Genomic DNA, 18,567 nt, shown 5'->3' on the forward strand with positions numbered 1-18,567 from the left:
CTCTGATAATGCCTCTGCGTCTCTCCTCCCCTTGAGTGTGACTGGGACCTAGGCTTGCTTCTAACCAATAGAATATAGCTAATATTTTGGGGATATCACTCCTGGGATTATGTTAAGTGGAAAAGGTGAAGGGATTTTGTAGATACAGTAAGGTCTCTAATCAACTGACTTTAAATTAATCAAAAGGGAGATTATCAGGATGGGTCTGATCTAAAAGGATTAGAGATGCTCTCTTGCTGGCCTTAAAGAAGAAAACTGCTATGACTTCTACAGCTGCAAGGAAATGTATTGTGCTAACAGACACATAAGCTTGGAAGAGATCTCCAGGCCAGATGAGACCCAAGTCCTGTTGACTCCTTGATTGCAGCTGTGTGAGACCTGAGCAGAAGGCCCAGATGAGCTAAGCCTGAACTTCTCAATTATAGAAAATATGAGATGATATGAATTATTTTAAGCCTGTGAGTTTGTGGTAATTTATTATGCAGCATAGAAAACTAATATGCAAGCCTACAGAATGTTACAGGTAACTCTGATAGCCTTGTACCATTACATTAAGTTTTTACACGTTCATATTCTCATACACCTCTTGAGAGCTGGACTCCTCTTTGGTTCTCTTTGTATCTTTCTTCACTTAGCACATAAACATTCCTTGAATGTTCTTTGAATGAATAAATGAATGGATGCATTCCTTTTTGTTGTACTCTGGTTCAAGTTTAATCTTTCTGCTAAGGAACTGCTTTTCCCATCTCCTAGTTTTATTCCTTCCTCTGTTTCCAACTGAAGAATACATTATATCCATTAATCTTCCATTTCTGGTTATAATTAGCAAGCAGTATCATTGCCTAGTATAGTGAAATTTTATCCCCTTGGGTTTGGGAGTCCATGTGAGCTACTCAAATTAATATATCAATATCTTTCTTCATATTCAATCATAAAGACATTTTTCCTTTGGGATATCATCACCTGTCACTAACAATTGTTAGGACATTCTTAAAATTCATTTCCCATAGAAATTGTCTAATTAGAAATACTACGAGATACAATTACACTATACATTTTATTACTTAGGAAAAACTGGGTCAGTCAGGGTTCATTGCTATAAGTGACAGAAATCAATTCTGCCTTTAAGAAAAAAATATTGGAAACCTACCTGGCAGCTGACAGGATAGAAAGAAGGATAGAGAATTTGGATTGGAAAATGGGTAGGAATTTGGATTGGATGGAAAGTTAGAACTTGAGTTAAAGTGATGACCTTCATGCTTCCAGCGCAGCGTGTTGCTACATTCTTTGCTTGACATTAGACATCTCATGTGGCCCTCATCACCACTAACCTCCCACCTGCCCCACCACTCCCACCAACAGAAATAATTCTCATTTGTCTCTTTTTTTTTGCCTCACCAGCTAAAGATTCAGTGGACCTGGGGGAACATCTGATTGGCAAAGTACTCTGTAGATATAAGAGAGCAAGGAACTGGCATTTTGGATTCTGTAGCAGTAGGTGGAACCCTACCTTTCACCAAGACACAATGGCCAATTGTCCAAACACGGGATTCAGATAGTAGGCTGCCTCCACCCAAAAGCACAGCCCCTGATACATCCAATACGAAGTGCTGGTGTTTTCTAGAAATAGGCTTATTTTGGTGGAGTTGTTGAAAGAAAACATGCAACAGCTGAGAGTTTCAAGAGCGACTTGAAATAAGGGCAGAGAAATGTGGAACAATAGAGTAGGTTGGTTTAATGGTCAAGTGCACAGCCACTTTTGGGGAGCGCTACATAAAGAAGGAGATAATCCCAAATGGTTCTGGAGACTTGTCTCCCCAGAAGTTGCCATTCATATTCACAGCTGTGGATAATCCCATTTAAGTGAATGAGGATTCTGTAATGTTCAAAAAATGTGAGTGCCATTCCGAAGGGTGTTTTATTTCACCCAATGTCTCCTACTCAACAGCCTAACTGTTACAGAGATTCTGGTTACAGGGCTTCCTGCCCATCTCCTCCAGGTAATTGGTTCAAAACAAATACAATAGGTTCATGATCATTTACTTCAAGTTTCTGTGAACCAAAAGAAAAGGAATGTTCAGGTTTTCAGTACCACTATTCAGTAGGCTGAGGCACGAGGCCTGGGCTGTCAATTACTTCTACTTCATTCTTTCTTCCCTAAGGCCCTTATCAAATGTCACACTGTTTGTGAAACCTTGCTTTATTTTCTTAGACTAAGTCCCTTTCTCCTTCCTTTGACTTCCAGTAATTTGTAAATAAATTTGCTTATTAACATCTCATATTTTGTATTCTTTTTGACTCTCCCATCAGATTGTGAAGTGTGTCAGAGCAAATGCCATCTTCTTTAGGCAGAGTTAGGTGCTCCCTATTCCTGGTTTCCTCATTACCTGGTACACTATGACATTGTTTCTGTAGCTGACTCCCCAGCAGGGTGTAGGCTTTTGGGGGGTAGAGATCATTTGTTTTCCTTCCTTCTTTGTCCATGGTACTGAAACTCGAGAGCGTCAATAGGGTAGGATCATTGGTTTGTCTTAAGTGGACTAGTCATAAACAAGATATACTAAATTTCCATTTATTTGGAAAAATTATCATACTTTTAGAATTTCAGTGAAATTCATGTGTGTTGATAAAATTATTATACTCTTTTGGAATTCCAGTGAAATTCGTGTGTTTGCGTGTATGTGTTTCTGTTTTTTAGAAGTTAATCCTAACATGCCATGTGAAAAAGAGTTAGCGTTATATCACTTACTCTTTGAAGATGGAAAAAAATAAATTTCAGGATTGAGTATAAGCCCTTAATATAAGAATGCACATCTTCTTCATCTGTTATTGCTCTCCTGACAAAGACCTGCATAAGGAGTGCTAAGTGAATACCACAATGTGCCTTTTTAAATTCATTTTGAATAATGTTGGTGAATGAGGCAGTGTCGCAAAATATATTACCTTCTTAAATCAGCATACGGCAGAGCTAAGACACTGGTCTAAGAGTCAGAAGATCTGATTTCTTTACTTTTGTATTTAATAAATATTTGCTTAGGTATTATGCTAGGTACAAGGTTCAACAAGACCATACACTTGCTGTATACTGTTGCAAATCACTCAACCACTCTGAGATTAGGTTTCCATAGTTGTAGAATGGATATAGAGTATATCCTGCCTTGTCTCATAACATAGTTAGTGAGGGTCAAATGAGACACCATACATTCAAGTGATTTATGTATAGTAAAGCACTTAAATACAAAGTTATTATACTTACTATGTTCTGTTAGTTATAATGAATATAATATAGCTACATATTACATTACCTAGTGCAATAAAATTATATTTATTAAATAGCACTATAGCTAGCTCTCAAAACCAATTCCTAATTTCCATAATTTCATACTACCACAATATGATAATAATTTATAATAGTATCATACATTTGAATTGTCCTTCACAATTTTCAGAGTACTTAAAGTAAGTCATCTTTGATCCTTTCAACAACAGAGAAAGTAAAATCACCTTCTCTGCTTTATTTTTCATTCACGTATTTCTAGGGATCTACTTTTCTAGATGATAATTTCTAAATCTAGAGCTAAACTAACTTTTGAATGGTACTTAAATAAATGAGAAATTTTGGTTCAATTTACTCCTACCTCAATTTCTCAAAGCATCACTGTAGTGATACGTGATACCTAAGAGATATAAAGAGTTGTCAGGTCAGTTTTATTTCTAATTCTTGCAAAATGCCTGATGACAATGGAAGTCTACAGCAGTGGGTCTCAACATTTTTGGTCCTATGAGTGCTTTACACACTGAAAAATTACTGAGGACTCCAATGAGATTTTATGTCTGTAGGCTGTATCTATTGTGCTTCATATTACAACTGAGAAATTCCAAAAATATTCATTTATTATTCATTTAAAAACAAGAAAGTTTTTACATTTTAATGTAAATACTACTTTTATAAAAAATGACCATCTTTTCCAAAATAAAATAGATGAGCTAGAAGAATGACATTGTTTTACATTTTTGCAAATCTCTAACATCTGGCTTAATAGAAGACAACTGAAATCTCTCACTTGCTTCTGCCTTCCATCTGTTACCATATATCGTTTGGCTTGAAGTACATGAGGAAATTCCAGTCTCACACAGATATATAGGTGGAAAAGGGAGCATCTTGCAGACCCCCTGAAAGGGTTTTGATGACCTCCAGTATCCATCAACCACACTTGGAAAATGGCTGGTCTATAGTGCAGAGGGTTTCAATGCAGAAGCTTTGAAGTCAGATAGACCTTCTACCTGAGTTCAAACCAGTTTAACATGTTTTGGTTGTGTCCTCAGACAATTTACTTAGATGATAAGCCACAACTTCTTCCTCTGTGAAAAGAATGTAAGAATTCTAACTTCATTGGGTTGTTGTAAAGATTAAATTGCTTAAATTGTGAAGTGCTTAGCGTAGGTCCTGACCTATAAAGTGTACGAAAAATAGTAGCTGGCTCTAATAGGCTCTTTCTTGTACGCTGCTCAAAATAGAAGGCCTAGAATAGTCAACCCAACTCACCTGACCGTAACGCCAGTCTTAGGGGGAAGGTTCTGAAATTGAAACCAATAGGATCTAATTTTAAAATATGCTATCCTATTTTCACTTACACAAGATTTATTCTCAGTCAATATAGCCACACAATTATGGGTGTTTATAATATGATAGCCCAAACTAAAACTAGGGTAGATTTGAACAGAACCATTTAACTAACCTTCACATAAAAAAATTCCATATGTTGTTCTTCGTGAAAATAGACCACACTAATAGGCCAAGGCAATAGTAGATTATTGTATACACATTTCATTTTATGAGATGGTATTAGGTACACTAAATATACTAAAAACATTTTCTGAAAGCCTAGAAAGTAGGAAAGAGGGTTTTTAAAATTCATCTTTATTTTTGTTTATAAATTCATTTTAATTACACTTATTGAACACCTGTTCAGTATAGACATCATTGTGCAGAATCCAAAATGAGAAGCATTTCTGCCTATTTGTTTTTTTCCTTTTGTTTTGCTTCTACTTGCTAATAGCTTTGTTTGTCTAAAAATAAATGTCTGATTTGCCATATCTCTACTAGTATTTTTAAAAATTAAAGACACATATATGTGAACTTTGTGTCTTTTCCACTGTCCAAGAGAGAACATAAATGATCATCAAGGATCTGAAATTAGTGGTAAAGTAGTCACCCAGGAATAACTAAACAAATTCTTGTGTACATGATTTGATATATGAAACTATTACAGAAGTGTCAGCAGAACAGTCCCTTCTTAGACTGTCAGATTTTGTAAACTGATCTCACTTAACTCTGCTACTTGTCTTGTTTTCCTAGACTCAGAATATTCAAACCCAGCTGAATAATCCTTCTTGGTGCTCATCTAATGATTTTAACTTTTCAATTTATAGATCATGAGGAATCCCTAAGAATAATCATAGCAAGAACTTACTCATATTTATTAGTACTTACTTTATGCTTTATGGTGTTCTAAATATCTTACATGTACTTAATCATTTAACCATCAAAAGAGTCCTATATTATTATCATTTTATAGATGACAGGGACCCCAAAGAACATATGACAGTAAAGGTCATGTCAGAAAAACACAATACTCTCTAAATATTTAAATCAGGGGATAATTCAAAGGAGTGTTTACACAAGTAAGGGAGGAGCAAACCAAATAGGGACAAGGAGTTAAGTCGGAGTTTAGCAACAGCAAGAAGTTATCATGACTCTTAGTTCGGAGAGATGATAGAAGGAGGCAAGATTTCCAGAGCTCAGGGACCTGCCTCACCAGGAAGACCCTGAACCAGGGTAGGCCAATCTGGTGAAAGCTGGAGCCACTGGAGAGACAGAGCCCAAAGAGTTGCTCCCACCAAGGGGAAAAGAAGAAAAAGAAAGCAGAATAGCCTGCCTTCTCCCTTTTTCTCACATTCCAATACCTCACCTATGCCTTTCATTGGCCAAATCCATTCTGAGGCCAGCTGAGTGGAGAGCATGGGGCACGCATAGTCCTTTCTGTGATTCAGAGCAGAGCAATAGAAGTACAAAGAATGTTCCTGATAGCGAATAGGCAAGGAATATGTAGAAGGCTTAAGTAGGTTGGCCAAGATCACAGAGCCATCAGTCTTTCACATGCTCTTTGGGATTTGGACATACATAGTAATCATATGCCCTGAACAAGGGAGAGAGAAGTTTTGAGAAGGGACATTAGTCATTAGTTTTTTTCTACCCATAAATGTCACGGGATAATTTCAGGGAAATATTTGCCTACCACTATAGCAGAGAAAAGAGAGGTAAGAAATAAGAAAGGGTCTGGGACTCTAAACCATTTTCAGTATCAGAGTATGCCTTTGAGTAAGTTTAGGGTAAGAGAAACTAACAATTCATACAAGAAATCTCCACTTTATTGTGTTAGCTCTCAGTTGATGGGGTATATAGCTTTTTCTCCATGTAGATCTTTTTTTTTTTCCATGTAGATGTTGCTTTCAAAGTAGACCTTGCAAAGATATAGTTCACATTAGACTAGAATTTGTTTTCAATTTTTTGAAACTATTCCCATTGGAATTGTCAATATTGGCAGAAAATGTGGAGATACTATCCTTTAATGTGTTAATGCATCTCTTGCCAATCTAAGAGGTTATGGGATGGGGCAGGAGAAAAAGGATATTTGATGCCACACAGGCAGGAAGTATAGGATTATAAGTAAAGTAGATTAAGTATAACTTCTATGAGCTGAATTCTGTTTCTTTAAAGTTCATATTTTGAAGTTTCAACCCTTTAGTACCTCAGAATATAATCATATTTTGAGATAAGGCCTCTGAGGAGGTGATTAAGTTAAAATGAGACTGTTAGAGTGGGGCCCTAATCCAATATGATTGGTCCTTATAAAAAGAGGAAGAGTCACTGGGGGAGTGTGTATATAGAAGGTCAACCAAATATGCAGAGGCAGCATCTACAAGCTCAGGAGACAGGCAGCAGAAGAAACCAACCCCTGCTGGCACCTTGATCTTTGACTTTCAGCCTCCAGAATTTTGAGAAAACAAATTTCTGTTGTTTAAGCCACTGGGTCCATGGTATTTTGTGATGCTTCCTGAGCAAACTAATACACTGACCAAAGAAGCAACATCTGGAGACTCTCAAAATGGGAGGCATCATCCATGGCTGGAGAGAGTCATAATGATACAGCGTATAAAACAACATGGCTGCCAGGACCACAAAGCTGTCCGATTGGAATGAGAAGTTAGACGTGCACTGTAAAAGCATAAATAAACTTGTTTTCTCTCCTTCATGCTGCCCATTTAATTCAACAGCATTTTATTGTGCATGTATTAGTCACGAAGTACTCTTATATGTTCCAATCTCTGAACACTTCATCGCTGAATGGTGTCATTGTCACATCATAGAGGCCTCCTCTTTGAATGACCGCTTATGGTTCCCTTATTGGTGGAAACAAAATTGTCCCAGAATGTCAATACACCTTAAGAAGAAAAATAATTCCAATCCTCTATTTAAAAAACACTCTTTTGTTGTGGAAATTGTTCAAATCTACCCTGTGAATTGAATGTTTCTCACTTGTTCACATCTTACAGATGTGCTTTGGCAACATATTAGACTTCGGGTGTCCAGAAATAGATTTTCAAACCCATTCTAAACAAAAAGAAATAAAAAGTCAAGATACAATAATATCAGTGTCCTTGGTTCACATACAAGATACAATATTAAATATTGTTAGAAACATCATTTTGATCCACAATGGAAAAATAGACTTGGTGTTAAAAACTAAACATTTAAATAATCTAAATGTCCATCAACAGATGAATGGATAAAGAAAATGTGGTACATATATACAATGGAGTACTATTCAGCCATAAAAAAAAGAACAAAATAATGCCATTTGCAGCAACATGGGTGCAACTAGAGATTATCACACTAAGTGAAATAAATCAGAAAGAGAAAGACATACCATATGATATCACTTATATGTGGAATCTAAAATATGGCACAAATGAACCTATGAAACAGAAACAGGATTGCCAAGGGTGAGGGGTGATGGGGAGGGATGGACTGGGAGTTTGGGGTTAGAAGATGCAAACCATTACATATAGAATGGATAAACAAGGTCCTACTGTATAGCACAGGGAACTATATTTAATATCCTGGGATAAGCCATAGTGGAAAAGAACATAAAAAAATGTGTAGCTGCGTACAACGGAGTCACTTTGTTGTACAGCAGAAATTAACACATTTTAAATCAACTATATTTCAATAAAAAATAAATTAAAAAACTAAACATTTAATTTTACATGAAATTTATCACTTTACTTGTTTACCTGAGTGTCAACAATGCAGAGCAATGCAATAATTTAGGAACTATTAAATAATATAACGAGGATATATAATTCTAACAACCGTCCGTATTAAGGCTGACTCATGAACAGTGAAACTGACATTGGGGCACATTTTTTAAATGATTTAGGATATCTGGCAATGGGTCTTATGTGCAAATTTATCTCAAATTCTCAAAATTTCATCCTCTATTCATTCCAATTGTATGCTTTCTAAAAAAAAATACTTATACGAAACATGAAATTTATTTCTTAAAGTTCTACAAAACCACAATTCAGATTTAAAAACATTTAAATAGGAAACTACCAGAAGTAATCCGGAAATGATCAAAGTGGACAGGTACAAACTACCCTATAAAGAGCTTTAATTGATAATTATATATTAAGCACTGGTAAGATAATTTTTTTGTGGAACTAAAAAATCAAACTCAAAGGAGCACTTATTACCAAATTCTAGAAACTAAACTTTAATATCTGGCAGTATCTTTTTAGAACCACAGTACTAGATTTTTATGTTAAATTTAACTTTCTTAAATTCAAATGTCATGAACTGAATAGATTTTTTAAAAAATCTATAATACAGACAAACTTGAAGTGGATATGTGGAAAGAATTTTCATCTATAAATGAGGAAAATGGGCTATAGTAAGCTTTCATTGACAAGTCACCCTCTTCTGGTCTCAGTGTTATAAAATATGTGCGCATTCTATGAGCACTGTTTCATTATTCCTTAAAATTCTGGGTTTCAACCACTTCATAGCTTTTCAAATTCTTCTGTTAAAGATGTAAAATAGCAATAAAATAAAATTCATAATCTGTCAAAATCAAATGAGCAAATAAACTTGAAGACTCAAGGGAAAGACCTCAAAAGGTGGTTGAAGACATCTAAGGTGCAGCGCAAAGACAGTTGGTAAAGTGCACAGAATGATTACAAAACCTTAGGAGTTGCTTAATTCGTGATTATTAACTAAAACCGGATAATATTTCAACGACCATGTACCAAACTTGCTTTTCTTGCCATCAGATTAAAAATTACACCCAGATTTGCATATGTGTGTATTATACTTGTGACAATACGCAATGATTATTCCTCCTCTCCCTCCACGCCAGCACCCTCACATCCTATCTGCATCCTATCCCCAGATTAGCTGGTGAAACTCAAGATATTTTTGATGCTACAGATTGCTTTCTCAGTATTTGGTTTTCCTTACAATTCCATACATAGTCAAGTATTCTAAGGAGGGTGGTTAATTGATAATTGTTTGGCAACTGGGATATTAGATGATATACCACCTAGGCAGTGATATTTTTGTAATATTGTCTGTTGTATAGATCGTATTTCATTTATATCAAACCTTCCGAAAACAAACCTTACTTCTCCAGAGCCTAGCAGTGACTGGCACATGTTTGAATGAAAGAAGCAGACAGAGAATATCGATATTCATCTACGTAATGATTAGTTAAGGAGAAAAGTACATTCCAGCATAAGGACTTCTGACAGCCTTTTGCTTAAACCACACTTGACTTTTCCCTTCGGGCAAGCTTGCTGCTCCTGAAATTCCTAGAAAGGCCTGGGGAGAGGACCAGAGACATAGAAAGGAGCCGGGATTCGGGACCCAAAGCAGTTTTGGGACCTTACGGGGCCTGGAGGGAAATATTTTGTCTTGGAGGAGTTCGGAAAGCCAGTGACCCAACAACTCCTGGGCACAGAGAGGAACGCTGCCCTCCGGCCTCGGTTTGGAGCATCAGGGAGCCAAGGGCAGGCTTCGCGTAACCTGCCGCTGAGGCGGCTCCGAGACCCGGCCGGCGTGGCCCTCCCTCGCCCCACCCCTGGGAGCGCCGGGTCGGGGGGCAGGGCTCCGTGACGGCCCCGCCCCCGCCCCCGCCGCCCCTCCGCCCCTCCGCCCCGCGGGTCACAATGTAGGGTTAGGGCGGCCGGCGGGCGGGGCTCGGCGGGGGAGGAGCCGCCGGGCGGGGGCGGTGACGGCAGTTGGGGGAGGGGAGGGGAGGGGAGGAGTCGCGGCGGGAGGAGGACAGCGCCATTCCGGCCGGCCGCTCCCTCTGTCCCCTTCCCTTCCCCGCAGTGGCCCGCGAGCCACCAGGGAAGGAGCGCGCGCGCGCGTGACGCGTCCGGGCTTGCTCGCGTCCTCCCGCGCCCCAGCGTCCGCCGGCCGCTCATGGCCCGGGCCGCGGCCGACGAGCCGCTCTGAGGCGGGCCGCACGGAGTCGTGGGGCCGCCACCGTGGCCCTCGCTGTCCACGCCTCGCCGCCAGCCCGCGGTGCCCGCGCACGCCGGCCGCCATCGCCTTCGCGCCTGGCTGGCGGGGGCGCTGCCCTCCCCGGGCGTCCGCGCCGCTCCCTGGAGCTCGGCGGAGCGTGGCAGTCAGGGCCGGCGGAGGCGCGAGGAGCCGGACGCCGCCGGTATCGCCGCCGGCGCCGCAGGGGCCATGACTGTGGAGCAGAACGTGCTGCAGCAGAGCGCGGCGCAGAAGGTGAGGCGAGCCCGCGAGCCGGCGCGGCCCGGCCCCGCTTCCCCTTCCGACGTGCCGCCGCGCGGGCCTCCGCTGCCCCGGGCTTCCCCCTCGCCGTCCCCCGCCCCTACCCGCTCTGGGGGCTTCGCGCCCAGTCCCGGGCTGCGTGGGGAAAGCGGGGTGTAGTTCGCCGGTTTCAGTCCACTTCCTTCTTGCCGATTGTTTCCCTGTAACAGACGGTGCCGGGTATTTGTTGAGCGCGACCTCACATTCCTACACTGCTATGTATGGCTTCTTAATTAAACTTTATCTTCCTTTTCCAAAAAAAGGAGTAGCCAGTTGTCATCCCTTTTGAACCCAGTTTTTATTTCCAAGGTAGGAACGTTCCAGGCCTGCTGTTTTGCAAAAGGGGCTCCACCGGAATTGAATTGCCTTCCTGGCGGGGCAGGTACATTAACCAGGTGGACTCAATGTAAAAGTAGATGATTTGGTTGGTTCTTTTTACTCTCTTCCTTTTCTTTCTTCTTTTCTGTTTTTTTTTGTTTGTTTGTTTTTTTCTGGAATATAGAAACTGTCCCTTAAGAAGGAAACCTTTCTGACCATGTTTATCCCAGGAATCTTTTGTCCGCTAAGTTTGACCTTGCTCCATCGTTCACCCCTTTACGTCTTGCCTCAGTCACATATTCAAATGGTCACTTACTTAAGCTAAGAAAAAAATCTGGGTTTGTGAAGCTTCAGATCTTTTACATTAAGTAGTGAGAGATGCTACTATTTTTCTAGATTTTGCTTTCAGAATATCAGGTGCACTATCACGTCTTGTACGGTATCCTGAAGAGTAGTTGGCTCTGACTTAATGCTTTTTGGTGGGGGGAGGGTCATTGGTGTGAAAAGCATTTTGGGCAAGAGGAAAACATTGCTTTACTTGTCTTGGAATTATGGGAGTAACCAGGGTTTACACTGAGCAGCTACCAAAACTGTGTTTGATTTTTCTGGGAGAGCGATGAATGCCCCACCCTGTTGTAGTTACGGCATCATTGTGTCCTACCTGTGCTTGATTTTAGAATAAGGCCTGCTCTCCCACAGTGGGCTATGTGTATACTCACAGTTTGCTAAATTTTTGTTTTGAGATTATTTTTAGAATTTTATGATAGTACTTGAAGTAATTGAAGATGCTCAGGAATTTTGGAAAGCAAGGGTAGTGCATTGTTATTTTAGGCACTTTGGGAAAGTTGTCTTTGGAACTCTTGTGTGTTAGTTTACTTTTACTGGTTAATTTAGAAGACTTACAGACTGCAGTTTATTTACAGTGAAATAATTCTAGATTTAATAATGGGAGTTTAGAACAGTTTATCTCCTAATCCCTTCCATTCTGTTTTGAATACCTTAAATTTTAGTTTTTGATGTTAAATATGTGACAAAGTGTTAATACTTAGAGGAGGATCTTGTAGTCATATGTATACTAAGCAATATTTAATAGGTTTGGTGTCATTTCTCTGTATAGTTCTCGTCAGTGTTGAATATTAAAGCCTGTTTGTTTCACAGTGGGAAATGTAGCTCCTATTTTTCCATCTCTTAAATTTGAATAATGGCAACGAATTTGTGAGTTTTTTAAATTGATTTTTGACTAAAATACTTCTTTAGCTTAGAATTAGGTAATGCACATCTGCCTGATTCAGAGGTTTATGCATAAAATTGTGAATTAAGAATCAAATTACTGAAAGTGATCTTGGCCATCAAGTCCAGTTTCCTAGTTTAATGAGTCCCCCCCTTACACAGAGGGAGTAGTTGTTAGTCTAAAATATTGCCATTATGATGCTGTTTTTAGTGTGTGTGTGTCAGATCATCTCATGGATATTGTGGACATTTTTTTAGAGTGATACAATTGCATTTATTTTTATACTTCCATCATGGTGTTTATTATTTTTAAAAGAAACATTTAATGTGTTTGCTTTCCATATTAATATACTGTTTCTTTGTTACTCATGTTAGACCTATTTAAAAATATTCATATAGTTTCAAATACTTTAAACCATTTATGTCAAATGAATTGATAGATTTAAATCCACCAAGCTAGTAACTAGGAAGTAGACTTCAAGCTAGTAACTAGGAAGTGAATTACTTTAGAAGAAACAAAAGTGAAACTCTTTGTTTTTAAATTAGAAACTTTATGAATTATCAGTAAAAGAAGTGTCTAGTGCATACTGCATAACCAAAATTTAGCCTATTTTCTGCTCTCCTTTAAAAAATTGTGTGTTGTATGCTCATGTATAATATTAGCTTTATGTGAAGAGCTATATTCTGGTAGTTGGAACAGTTTCCTATTTTTCAAGATTTTATTTTTCTTCCAAAAGGATGTATGATTAGTAATAGTCTTTTTTTTTTTTTTTTTTTTAAAGTAGTACAAGTGTTCACCTACGGAGTAGCTTGTCACAATGTAACATAAGGCAAGGGCTGTCTTTTCCTCTGATGTGTGCTTTGCTTGATTGCTCAAATTTGGCCTGTGGCAGGGAGTTGTGAGAATAAGTGAAACTGCAGAGAGCTGCTTTTCTGAGGTTTAAGATGATACAGGTGAAGTGGAGTTGGCAGCAGATTAGCTACAGTTAAATTCTGTCATAATTTTGGTCTTGAACATGTATATTCAGCCTTTGTGCTTGATATTTACCTAAGTGTGGGATCCTTGCGTCTCAGAAATTTGATTCATAGATTCAGGTCCCAAATTAGGTTCATAAGGGCAGGCAGGTATTTTCCTATTTTGTTTCACCCTAGGGCTTAGAGCAGCTCCTTGCACATAGTAGGTTTCAGTGAATATTTGATGAATGAAATGAGTGGGTGTTTTCTAAAAGGAATGAAAATGCAGGGGTTATTTTAGTTCTCTAACTGAATCTCACGGTTTAACATTTTGAGAAACAATGAAAGTTTGAGACTATGGACAACTGTTAGAATTATAGGCAGTGTAGTGAAAAGACTAGGAAGTGGGTTGATCTGAATCACCTTTCCATGACCTTGGGCAAGTCATTAAATGGCTCGGAGTCTTCTTTTAAAACTTTAAAGTTAGTATGATTAGACATGAGCAACTTTTTTAGATCTGAGTGTTTAGTGGAGCTAAGCATGCATTTATTCCAGACAGGGAGGATAAGAAAAAAAAAAAAGTAGAGGATGGAGGCAGAAACAATCTTATGGATCAGTAGTCAATTTTCACTTCATTATACTGCGGGTTAGGTGGGAAGAATGTCACAGATTAACCAAATTAAGAGTTAAAACTTGAAAAACAATACAAGCTGAATTCAGGGTAAATTTCTTAGTTAAAATAATGTAGTATTTTCTAATTTAGGTATTATCTAAAGTTATAAAAATATAATACGGCATTTCAAGGGACAGTTAACATTATATAATCACTGTAAACATTATATAAAATTGATATTCTTTAGTATTAAATAGTTGGTTATCTTGTTATTAGCATAAGGCTTGGTTTGCAGAGAGAAAGGGATCCAGCTGCTTATTCCCTTTTTAACTCCTTTCCTTTCTCACCTAATTTTGATTTGTATGCTAACATTGTATCCAGCTGCCTTGATGAATTTTCATTAGTTCTAATATTCTGTTGATATTCTTCAATATTCTTTGTATGCAGTCATATCATTTGGAAATAATTATCATCTGACCTCCTCTTTGTCAATTTTCACACTTTTTTTTTCATGAATTATTTTAGCTAAGATTTCAGAATACTACTAGGGTTAATATTAGATTTTGTTATGTATTGTTTCCTTGTAATATGAAATGTTCTTATAGTTATGTTTTTAAAGTGCTTTGAAATCAGATTTTGATGTTGACTCTTTAGCACATCTTTTTTTTTCAGCAACTGATGATATTTTGTGTCAGTAATAAGAACAATTGTAATAGATAACATAAAGAATATTTACTATGTACTGTGTTAAGAAATTGCACTAAGAGTTTTATAATTTTTTTCCATTTAATCTTCCCAAACACGTTTTTAGGTGGACACTGTTTTTTTACCTTCATTCTTGGTTGAGGAAACAGCATTAGAGAAGTTAAGAACTAAAGCAACATTTCATTGTTAGTATGTGTTGAGAGTGGGATTTAAACTCTGGGCCACGAAACTCAGGGACTTCTGTCAACCATTAACCTGTGTTGCTTTGTGGCAAAATCGCATTTTATCGTGATGCCTCCAAATTCAGTATACTAAATTTTAAAAAATTACAGTCTTCGTTTTTAACTGAGATTGGTTACAGGGTTTGCTTTTATATGTATAGGGGCTATTAAGCTTAGCTCATAAAAGCATTAGAAAGCTTTTTGTTTTTTCCTAAGCTTTTGGAATTGTTTAGTGTAGCATTAGGTTAAACCATTCAAAATTTGTAGCATTTAATCACTTTTGATCTTTCCGCCTAAATACTTGTTATTTTGAAGTTTTGATGAATGTTACTATATTAGGCTGACCATTTTATGTAGAGCAAATTTTAGTTATGCTTTCTAAATTTTGACTATTACCTTTAAAATTTTTTCTTTCATTATTTAAAAATTTTTTGTTTTGCTCCTTTTGTTGAATTTTTAAAACTTGATTTTTAGTTTCAACAATGGAAACTGTGTTTAGAGAATATGATTTGTAATACTTTTAGAAATTTATTAAGAATTTCTTACAACTAAGTACATGAGGTTTTAATGATTATATGAAAAGGATATGTACTTTTTGAGAGTTACAGAGCTCTATATTTATATATGAAATGAAGACAGTGTGATTTGAATATTTCATGTTTTTTTTAATCTCTTAAAATTCTAGGAGATACTGATGTCTCTACTTTTAATGTAATTTCATCAAATTATCTTTGTATTTCTAATGTATCTAATCCAGACTTGCAGTTTTGCTGGTCTTTTAGTGAGATTTCATCATTTACATATATAGTGATAACAAATTTAATCTTTTTATTGCCATTTGACTTTCATTTATTTAAAGAGCCTTTTCTGCTCTTTTAATTTTAAATGAATATATTTAAACACACTTTTTGGTAAATAATTGTTTTCCCTCCTTCCCTGTGCCCCCGTAAGTTAAGACTGTTTAGCATATTTTTACTTACAGGATTCTTGATTTTGTTGGGATAATATAGAACTGTAATTTTAAATGATGATATTTAAAATTTTTTACAATATACCCTACATCAAAAATATTAGTTGTGTTACATGTTAGTAGCTAATAAGTTTTTTAAAAAAATAGATATTTAGGTGTTTAATTTTTCTGTGTAGTTTAATACCGTTTGGGTTTTTTTGTTTTTTCTTTTGATAGATAAATCATTAACACTCTGTATAAGCTTATAAGATTTCCTCTTTGACTTAGAATTCAGAAATTTGTGTGTGTGTGTGTGTGTGTATTTTGAACTGTCCTGACAAGGAATTTTGATCTGAAAACTTTAGTGTTCTTTTCAGGTAAAAGATATATATTTAAGGATTATAACTTATACTCTGTTCCTGTTTTCTTCTTCCTTCTGAAACTACATTATTTGCATATTGGATACCATTCATCTCTCTACCTTGCTTCAAATTTCATTTTATAATTTCTTTCCCTTTTTCCTCTGTGTGCTAAAATAACTTTTTACTTTGTCTAAATTATTATTTTTGTAATACCAGTTCTGTATTTACTCCCTCCATATAGGTGGTCAGATACTTTTTGGTGGGTTCGTTTTAATAATGTATACACTAGTTGGTTCTGAAGTACACAGAATTGAATTAATCATAAACTTTGGATCATAATCAGCTGTTGATGCAAATGTTTTCATTTATTTATGAAATAGCTTATTAAGCTTTAATGATAAGCACACATCGAACCCACTACTTGAGAACTTTGAAAGTAACCTATATCTGACCATATAGTCCCCTTGTCCCATCCCTCTGTTTTCATTTGAGATTGTAATCAAGCTAAATCCTTTGTTCAGTCTCCCCTTGATTTCTTTTTTATTGCCTTTCTGAATTCCTGAAAGTATATATTTTTAATTTTAGTCATTGCAACTTTAGAAACTTTTTTCACCTTGATATATAAATGAAATTTATCTATATACTAATCAGAGTTTTAAAGTTACGTTTGCAACATCTAGACCTTATACTGTCTGGAGTTAATTTTTGTACCTGGTATGAGATAGGGATCCAATTTAATTTTTATTCTGTGTATGAGTTTTTGTTGTTGTTAATCTTACCATATTGAAAAGTTAATGTTCTCCCCCACTGAACTGACATACCATCTCTGTCATATATAAAATCTTTATGGAAAATGTTTTTTTTTTCACCCTCTGCTACTTTGTTCCATCATTCATTTTGTGAATACCATCCTATCTTCATTGCTATGCCTTCATAATAATCTCTAGTACTGGAAAAGTAAGTTTGTCCCTCTTCTTCCAAAGTGTCATGGTACTTTGTCTTCCTTAAAAAGTTTAGAATAATTTTATCACATTCTCTGGAAAACCCTGTTTGAGTTTTTTAGTAATTTTGTTGAATCTGTAGACCAATTTGGGATCATTAACATCTTTATGATATTGAGTCTTTCTGTCAACAAACAGGGTATACTTCTCCTTTTATTTAGGTCTTCTTTAATGTTTTTTATTTAGTTTATAATTTTAACAGTAGAATTCTTAAACATTATTTGTCCTATATAGTTGATACTTTTTGGTAACAATAATATGTGATGCTTTAAAATGTTTGTTATTTGTTACTGGGGTGTATGAATGCATCTGGCTTTTGTATATTGACCTTATATCTAGCCACCTCACTAAACTTTATTCTAATACTTTTCCAGAGATAATTTTGGATTTTCTACATAAAAGATCATATCATAAATAAACCATGACATTTTTATTTATTTATAATTTTTATGCCTATAATTTCATTTTTTCTTATAAGATGTATGATAAATGTTGATTAGAAGTGATGATGGTGGATGTTTCTGTTTTATTGATGATTTTAAAGGACAGTTCCTTACTTTGGTACCTGATATACTTCTCAAATATTTCTCTTAGGCAAATACATAGGAGTGGAATTGTTGTAAGATACTGCTAAATAGTTATTCAGAGTGGTTGTACCATTGTACATTCTCATCAGCAATGTATGAGAGTTCCAATTGGTCTATATCTTTGTTTACACTTGGTATTGTCAACTTTTATATTTTAGCCATTTCAGTGAGTATATAGTGGTACCTCCTTGTGGTGTCAATTTGTATTTCCCTAATGGTTTTGAACATCTTTTTATGTGCTTATTGGCTATTTTTAGATGATTTTAAGTGTTGCTTCTCATATATTATTCAGTTTTACATTCTTACAGGATAAGCAATAACAAAAATTACTTATTTTTTCAAGTCTGAAAATGATAAAAATGTTAAAGATATTCCTAAAGGTAAAACATTTAGGAGCAAGTACTGATATGCTTACAAAACAAAATGAAATTGCACGATTTTTCTTTCATTTCATATTTTTTAAAGTAATAACCTCCTAAAAAGATTCACTGCTGAAGAATGAAAAGCCTTTTCTTCTTCATGTCTCAAACTGACATTAAATTAATCTCTTTAATAATTAATTGCGTGCACAAAAATAGTCTTTATGATGTGTATTTTTTCCCACAAGGTACAAAAGTACTTTCGCATTGTAGGTGGCTTGGGAGATTGGAGAGAACTTGGGGGACCAGTGATGGGGTGGGATAAACTGTGGATGGAAAAATAATTGAGCAAAGAGAGA

The 18,567-nt window shown here is 36.5% G+C and overlaps 1 protein-coding gene across 9 annotated transcripts in view; it reads left to right on the forward strand.

Moving 5' to 3' along the window:
• The first annotated feature begins 10,387 nt into the window (after window positions 1-10,387).
• USP25 (ubiquitin specific peptidase 25) overlaps window positions 10,388-18,567 on the forward strand; it is a 143,113-nt gene continuing 134,933 nt past the window's right edge. For all 9 annotated transcript variants that reach the window (XM_057696283.1, XM_057696284.1, XM_057696287.1 and 6 more), the window contains exon 1: window positions 10,388-10,864. In XM_057696283.1, coding sequence (XP_057552266.1) covers window positions 10,820-10,864 — 45 coding nt within the window. In that variant the 5' untranslated portion in view covers window positions 10,388-10,819. The remainder of the gene's footprint in view (window positions 10,865-18,567) is intronic.

This window comes from Hippopotamus amphibius, chromosome 10 (assembly GCF_030028045.1).
Source record: "Hippopotamus amphibius kiboko isolate mHipAmp2 chromosome 10, mHipAmp2.hap2, whole genome shotgun sequence".
NCBI lineage: Eukaryota > Metazoa > Chordata > Mammalia > Artiodactyla > Hippopotamidae > Hippopotamus > Hippopotamus amphibius.